General features: G+C 40.2%; 1 protein-coding gene across 1 annotated transcript; it reads left to right on the forward strand.

Moving 5' to 3' along the window:
• Positions 1-1,746: 1,746 nt before the first annotated feature.
• On the forward strand, positions 1,747-7,542 carry LOC149114683 (uncharacterized). The gene is made up of 3 exons (XM_089283816.1): positions 1,747-1,873; positions 2,376-2,536; positions 6,599-7,542. The coding sequence occupies exons 2-3, from the start codon at positions 2,388-2,390 to the stop codon at positions 6,846-6,848; spliced, it is 399 nt and encodes a 132-aa protein (XP_089139942.1). The 5' UTR covers positions 1,747-1,873; positions 2,376-2,387; the 3' UTR covers positions 6,849-7,542.
• Positions 7,543-8,156: the final 614 nt, after the last annotated feature.

Genomic DNA, 8,156 nt, shown 5'->3' on the forward strand with positions numbered 1-8,156 from the left:
TTATTTTACATGTAAAGAATAAAGAAGATATAGAAGGCTCCGACCCTAATGTTGTGAAAACAAGTGCCAAAATTAACAATAATTGGCTTAGTCTCTTGTAGCGCGTGCAGGGTGCCGTCCACACTGCGCCGAAGAAATTTGAAAACGCTGTTTCACTCTGAAAACGCATCAAATGTTGTTCGACCACACTACGTCTGAGAAGGGAAATCACATATCATCGTGATGTCATCGTTTTCGAAAAGCTCCGTTTTCAAAGTGTTTTCTGTCCACGCTAAAACGTAAAGCTGGCGTTTACAAATTCCTCCGGTTTGAAGAGCGTCTTCGTAAAGCTCCGTTTTTTTTGTTTGTTTTTTTTTCACGGGGCAGGCCTAACGTATATAAGAAATAAAGCAGCGTTTTCAATTTTTTCCGGCGCTGTGGGGACGGGCCCTGAATTAGACAGCCCCATGGAAAAACAATGCAGATAACCCTTGCTCCACTGTCTTCTCTTTAATAACGATTACATCCTTCGCCCTCAATTTCCCTGCGTGATAGTTAACTGAGGCTGCCCCCGTCTCGTCAACTATCACGCATAGAATAATCTAATTGCTTTAGTATAAATCTACTAGTCGTTCAAAACTTTATCTAAATCCTCTTCACAGTAAAGAATCGGCGGTCATTTTGATAACAACCGCACACTACTAGGCTACTCACTATCTACAGCAGTATTAGTGAGTAGTGTAGCCAATCAGAGAAAGGCATTCGTGATAACCCGTTAGTAGATCTATATTAATATTTATTTCATAAAAGTATATCCTTAGATGCTCGACACCAAACTGTAGGTTACTGTGTCGAGGAAAAGAAATAAACGTGAAAACATTATTCGTGAGGTTTTGTTTCAAAAATCTAAGAAATTTCCATCATTTGATACTGTACCTGGGAACAAATTGGTCCGAAAAGGGCGCCAAATTCTCGCCCCTATCATCTACACACTTAAATTTCTAGCCAGCCTATTGAGTTTTTGTTATTAATTTTCGTTTTTATTTTTGATATTCAAACGTTTGTTAGCTAGTGAGATGAGCGATTTTGAAATGAGTTGCGAGTCTTCTCCATTTCCATTTTAAATGTCGCCAAATTGGGTTTAATTGTTTTGAGGCTATTTTATCCACATTGAATGTGATTTGCAGACATGAATTTTTAAAATCAAGATACAATTGGTCACGAAATCTAAAAAACCCCGACTTTCCCTCAATTATTTACCCTACATTCGGAACATATCTTCGCTTTGACTACCATTTATTCCGAGGCACACCCGCCTCCGAGACAATCCTTAGATAGCAGTATTAATTTTCGTCCACGTGCACTTCATGTGATGCTAAAAAATATCAAGTCAGCAAGAAGACTTGTTTTCGGATTAAACGTCTGCTCGCGAAACACTAAAACACAAACGTCACGTGGTTTTCGAATTAAAATTCCACTTTTCAATGCCATGGTCTGCATATGAAATTCAAATGCAACGAAAAATCTAGTTTTGTAGGATATCGCCAAGGAATTGACTCGATTAGTAACTATATTTTGATTTGGCATATGGCAATTTAACAGTATTGGAGCATAAGATCATCCAATGGAAAAATCTGAATGTCTATTAGGCAAACCCGGCTGGCTCTTAATTTGAGGCTTGACATTTTGATCCAAAGTTGTTTTGTTTAGATAAACTTTCATTTTCGATTTTCATTTGCTTGGTGATTCGACCGTTAACGTTACGCATTAATTATTAAGTACAAGAAAAAAAATCAGCTGCAAGTTAAAAGCTGAGAGAATACGGAAACGTATAAAAATTGCCTTGTAACTCTGAGGTGAACGATCTGAATCAACTAAAGGCGGACACAGCCAGGTAAACTGTTAACTGTAGTGAGAAAATAGCAGGCTGTAACTGTAAAGTAACTTCATTGTATGTCACATATACCAGACTTTTACAAACCGTAACAAAAAAAGGAATTTTGTCGTCCTCTTCGCGTGTAGACATTACACATAAGTCGACGTTACTGAAAAAGCGAAAGAAGAACTTAGTTATGAAGCCCAAGCAATTTTTGTCTTGAAAAAGAAAAGTGCTCTCTTTCAAATTATGATGGTTATATATAACAGAACTACATACAGTAAAGAAAACTTCATTTTCACCATTAACGAAAGAAATGTAAAAGCACCGTATGTTATTTTAAGAAAATTTAGATTTCCTACAATTGAACATGAAGTTGAAAGACAAATCTATCTCGGAAGATCATGTTAACGCCGCAGGATATAAATTAGACTGGATACACTTCTTGCATGACTTTTGCTCGAAAGTAAAAAAACTGAGAAGAAAAGCAAAATTACAGCTTTTCGCTTTTTCGATTTAGATCGCAACTGCCATGAATCACGTGATTTGCGTAGGATTTCTATGCGTTGTTGTGGCATTGGTGTTCCTGGGGTACTCTACAGCTGATGACAGCAAAAGGAAAGAAACACGAGCGCAAGAAAGATCTCTTCTACAGAACATCTTTAGTGGCAGATATAAAAGGTAAAAACATTTGTTAAAAAATCTATAACTACTGGTTTATCACGAATGATCGCTTTATCTTTTTGTACAGTCTAAAGCAATGATATCGACTCATATTTTATCAAGAATTAAGTAAACAGATATTCAATGAAACTGTTAGGGGTAGGGTAAGCCCCAAGGGGGAAGGGATGCCAGCGTCAGGTCGATCTTAAACCTCTAAAGGCCCTAAAGTCTATTCTGTTAAGTGTGACCATATGTAACAATTCAAGTTGGTGTTTATAGCCTTCGCGAGAAAAATACACTGATGCTGGACGTTCAAGATTTCTTTTAGCAAAACTGTTTTTTTTTTCTTTACAGCGTAGTCGAGTTCCCAGTCATTTTCTTCGTTTTTAGCGTTTGACTTCTGACAGCAACGGATTTGACCTTACTTGGAAGCCTAAGAGGTCTAACAGGGGGTTTAAACGAAAAAAGAAATCAAATAAAGTGTTTTTTGACCAGTTTCTTCAAAATCAGCAAGAACATAAACATTTGCATAGCCTGAAAATTTGCTGCTGAACTACATTAATTCACTGACCCGGTAATTTCGGGGCTTCATTTTAAGGTCTGGCCACTAGCGACGCAAGCACAAGCGCAAGCACAAGCGCAAACAATAGTTGTGACCCAAGTGAACACGAAATTGAACGCAAACACAAGCACAAGCAAAATCATCCGAACATTCCGAACTGTTTAGGCACGAGGTAGTCCGGTCGTCTACACTGCACCGGAGCAATTTAAAAACGCAACAATCACCGGTCATTTTGTATTTTTGTTTGAGGAAATCTCAGCCAGGGAAATCACGTGGTTCTTTTAATCCTATCGTGTTTGAAAAGGTCCATTTTAAAATGTTTTCCATCCACACGAAAACTCGAAGCCAGCGTTTTCAAATTCCTCCCGTTTGAAGAGCATTTTCGAAACGCTCCGTTTTCGTGACGAATTACTCTGGACCGTATACGTAGGCCTAACAGTAGAAATAGAGCTATAACAGTAGAAATAAAGCTGTATGCGTTTTAATTTCCTCCCTTGTAGTGTTGACGGAGTCTGGAGCAAACCACGACGTCAATGAGCACCACCAAACAAAAGGTTTAATGAGCAAAACAAAGGCTGTACAAGCGTCTTCAGTAAACCTTTTTACATTTCATGGCCGTCCTCTGCAAAACAACAAAATGACCGCGAACGCGAACGATGAGTCGAACTGTTAATTTTTCGTATTCCATTTAGAATTGAACCCTGTTCATTACATATTTAGCCTGAACGAGGTTTTAGAGGCATAGGCATCCTAGACAAATTCAGTTTTACAAGGCGTTGTCCTCAGCGTCGCCGTCGTCATTGTTAAGATCCCTATATTTGCATCACGGATGCTGGAAGGTCGATACACTTGTGTAACGTGGGGTCTGTCATCCTAAGTGGCTGCTTTGTGTTTTGGTCCTGTTTTATCCCAGGACCAATCAAACGCAGATGAGAATATCGTGTAAAAACCGTAAAAAATCACATAAATTGCAGCTCTTTGCCAAGGCTCTTTTTAATTCAGCGATTAAGTTGTCGAGCGTTTCGGTAGGAAGTTTTTCCCTCCCGCTGAAACAATCCCGTTTACGTTACTTCGCCGATGCAATACCTTTCCATCTTTCCCATTACTACACGGCAATTGTTTGCATCTTCTTCTTCAGTATAGCTTAAGACTTTAAACACTTAAAGGCCATCGTCATCAATAAGGTCCTTGAACATGGCGAGTTGATACGCGGGGCTTTCCCACTCTCCGAACCAAGTAATTATTACAGTATTTCTCTTTCCATAGCTTCCAGTTCTCGAGGATCTCGCCACTTAATTGACCTCCGATCTAAATCTTGCGGAGACAATGATATCTGGTAGAATAACAATGAAAATTGTGATGCTTTAGGCGGCGAGGCACCGGAAGTTGTTTTCGCTCTTAGGCATTCGTAGACGGTGGATGTTGTCGACGAATTTGAACTGCCCTTTCGCTGCAACATGTAATGTTAAATGGCAGAGAGAACCTTAAACGAACGTCATCAATCAAGGCTCAATCTGGCTACTGTAACTTAAGATACACACAAGGTGAACGCTGATTTTAATATATAACTGTATGTGTAGCATAAATTACAAAGCCGTTACAGAACATAAGCGTGCATATAAAGAATGTTTGGCGAATTATCATATTATAACCTTAACCCAAGGTATGTCCGCCATTTTGAATAATCAAATCCAGCGGGTGTCAGAAACTCGTTTGTCCACTTTGGCTATGACGTCAGTGCTTTCTCATTGACTCACAACCAAGCCTTTTGTTCTTCCGCTTTATAAGTGCGACACCACCCGGATGGTTGGGCGGCTAATTAACTCCACCGCAATATACATATCTCTCTCAATCTCTCCTATAACAATATCTCCTGGATATATAAACAAGTATTCTTTCTCAAACATCCCCCACAATATCCCCACCATATCCCTCACACCCTGCATTTCATTAATCGCCTACATATACCTACACATACTACATCTCATTAATCCCCTACAAATACCTACACAGCCTACATCTCATTAATCCCCTACATATACCTACACAGCCTACATCTCATTAGTCACCCACATATAACTACACAGCCTACATCTCATTAATCCCCCACATATACTTACACAGCAATACATCTCATTAATCCTCTACATATACCTACACAGCCTACATCTCATTAGTCACCCACACATAACTACACAGCCTACATCTCATTAATCCCCCACATATACTTACACAGCAATACATCTCATTAATCCCCTACATATAACTACACAGCCTACATCTCATTAATCCCCCACATATACCTACACAAATTATATCTTATTAACCCCCCCCCCCCCCAACATATACCTACACAGCCCAAATCTCATTTATCCCCCACATATACCTTCACGGCTTTCATCGTGTCCCCCACATATACCTTCACGGCTTTCATCGTATCCCCCACATATACCTTCACGGCTTTCATCGTATTAATCCTCAACATATACCTACACAGCAATACATCTCGTTAATCCTCTATATATACCTACACATCCCACATCTCATTTATCCCCCACTTATGCCTACACAGCTGTCATCGTATTTATTCTTGAGATATACCTACACAGCAATACATCTCATTAATCCCCACATATATCTACACAGCCTACATCTCCTTTATCCCCTACATATACCTACACAGCTTTCATCGTATTAATTCCCAACATATACCTACACAGCCCATTTCTTATGAATCTCTAACATTTACCTCCTCAGTTTGCGTTTCATTAAATCGTTACTTATTATATTCAGTGGTTATCAACTCATGTAGAACCAAGTGGTCTTAAGATATCTTGGAACAAGTAAATTGACTATCGCTATTCAAATTATCCGTTCACTTGTAACCTGTGAACAGGTTTGCGGTTGGGTTAATGGGTTTAGTGCGAGCTAGCCAAGTATGGTCTAGGGCGGGCGGGGAGAGCCGAGAGCAGAATGGTGACGAGGGGGAGCGCAATTCGCGGAATTCTTTTCTTCGCGCTCAACGGCTCGCTTTGCTCGCCGGATTTTTTTTTCCGTCCCCGCCGGATTTTTCTTCCACCCTCGCTGGGAGCCTGTTCGCAGGCTAGTTCACTTGCCGAACGTTGGGCCGTTCGAACGGATAAGCGGTAGGGAGCGTTTTCGCGTGAGAGGTCACATATTCAGCCGATGCATTTTTGTGGTTGAATCAGCAAAGTTCTTCTTTTAACGACGCTTTTAGGGTTGAGAAAGTAAAATTGGCGATGTACTTAATTCTTTTTACGTGACGCGTGATTGGTGAAAACAATCATCCGTGATGCGTGTTTTAATAGAAAAATTCAGCGTGATGCGTGATTGGTACCCCACCTTTGGCACCCTCCTTGCGCTTGTGCTCTTCTTGCGTCAAGTCCGTTTTCACGTTGAAATAAGAATTGTTGTGCGCTTGTGCTTGCATCGCTAGTGAAAAGCAGGCTTAATCATACAGGCAACGGAAAATGAGTTCTGTTCCATTTTCCTTACAGGCAGTTACGGGAGATATGTGACCAGTCCTCCATCGGATGCATAAGCCAAGAATTCACTGTCAACAACAGGCGGAATAAAAAGAAGAAGAAGAAGAGGAAAAGAAAAAACAGAAACAAAGAGAACAACAACAAAAGGAAGATGGAAAAACAGAAAATAGAGCCAATAGCAACTTGTCCCCACTTGTATTCACCTACTGACGATGAAGATGATCCAGAGGGCGATGATGAACAGTGCCCTCAAGTTCTGTAGAAAATTAACCCCGGGGGAGGGGACTCCCATATGAAAAAATCGGGGATGCTCATCGGAAAATTTGAATTAACCCTTTAACGGGACCGATCTGGGCCTTGCTCCAGCTTCATTTGACAGCTAAAGGATACCACTTAAAAAAGAAAAGGCTAGATTACAGGACGCTGTTCAGGAGTCCACGTTAGTAAACCGTACTCGAGATACCGGAGGAAATCGAGGCTAAAAATGGAAATAAGAGTGTTTTTTTTTATAAATTTTTCTTCGAGTACACACAGAAAGATACTTCGACAGCCAGCTTGACAGCTTAAAATAGTAGTGTTTCGTCATGAACACCCCTAAGCGAGACGACGGGCATCCCCGACCTTTTCATCTGGAACTCCCCCACAGAGAAAATCAAACGATTTTCTGAAATGGATTTCTTGGTTCTTTTGTCATTGGTTAAAATAAACCTGACCATACTTCAGAAGTACGCTTTATCAAATTTCATAAAACGGATTCTTTCGAAAGAATTAGAAATAAACCATCTTTTCAATTCTTATCAATGTCAGAGCTTCAGGCAACATGAGGAAATTTCTAACTAATATTTACTTGGAACAAGACTTGGAATTATCATTGCTTTGCTTTCAGGTATAAGACGTATAACACTTGGCGCCTTTTGAGATATATCGGTATGTGCAAATAAATAGTCCTTGTTGCATTTCTTTGTTGTTGTTTTAAATCACGTCCACTCTGGTCCAAACGTGTTAACGCGAGAAAGGCTTATGTGAAAAGTCGAAACTTCGAAACGTCAGCTTCTGGTGGAAAATCTACAGTCGTCAACTTTGAGTTTCAACAAGAGAAAATGGTTTCAAGTTGTTAGTCATGCTATTCACGGGCTAGGGAGAGAAGGAAAGTTGGAAAGAGCTACCTTACCGTTTACGACTGGACAAAAATATGGACGTTTCCTCTCGGTTAGCTTGTTCTCAGGCTCTCTCTCCTCTGCCTCCCAACGACGAAAGGGAGGCAAAGGAGAGAGAGCCTGGTACGAGGTTGGATCTGAGTATCAGGTATAAACATTCAAAAGAATTACAAATTGAAAACTATAAGGCAGAAAAGTGTTATCTTGTGAAAAATCACAAACGTTTCAGGCATAGCCCTTCTTTAGTGTGAAACCCAAATACATGTATCAGTATACGAGTATCAGGTAGCCTGCGAGCAGGCTCTTCGTGAGGAAAGAAAGATGGAGAGGAAAGGGGAAGGAGCAATCCTACCGTGTTTGACTGGACGAAGAAAAATTGACGAGTGTCGTTCTCCGCCAAGCTATTTAAAGAT

This window comes from Orbicella faveolata, unplaced genomic scaffold (genome assembly GCF_042242905.1).
Source record: "Orbicella faveolata isolate gen_17 unplaced genomic scaffold, um_ofav_v1 contig_13, whole genome shotgun sequence".
NCBI classification, from domain to species: Eukaryota; Metazoa; Cnidaria; class Anthozoa; order Scleractinia; family Merulinidae; genus Orbicella; species Orbicella faveolata.

What these genes read in the sequence shown, in the direction of transcription:
- LOC149114683 (XM_089283816.1), top strand. Translation starts at nt 2,388, where the DNA reads ATGAATCACGTGATTTGCGTAGGATTTCTATGCGTTGTTGTGGCATTG. An exon ending in TTTAGTGGCAGATATAAAAG is followed by an intron (nt 2,537 to 6,598) that starts GTAAAAACATTT and finishes TTTTCCTTACAG; the next exon opens with GCAGTTACGGGAGATATGTG.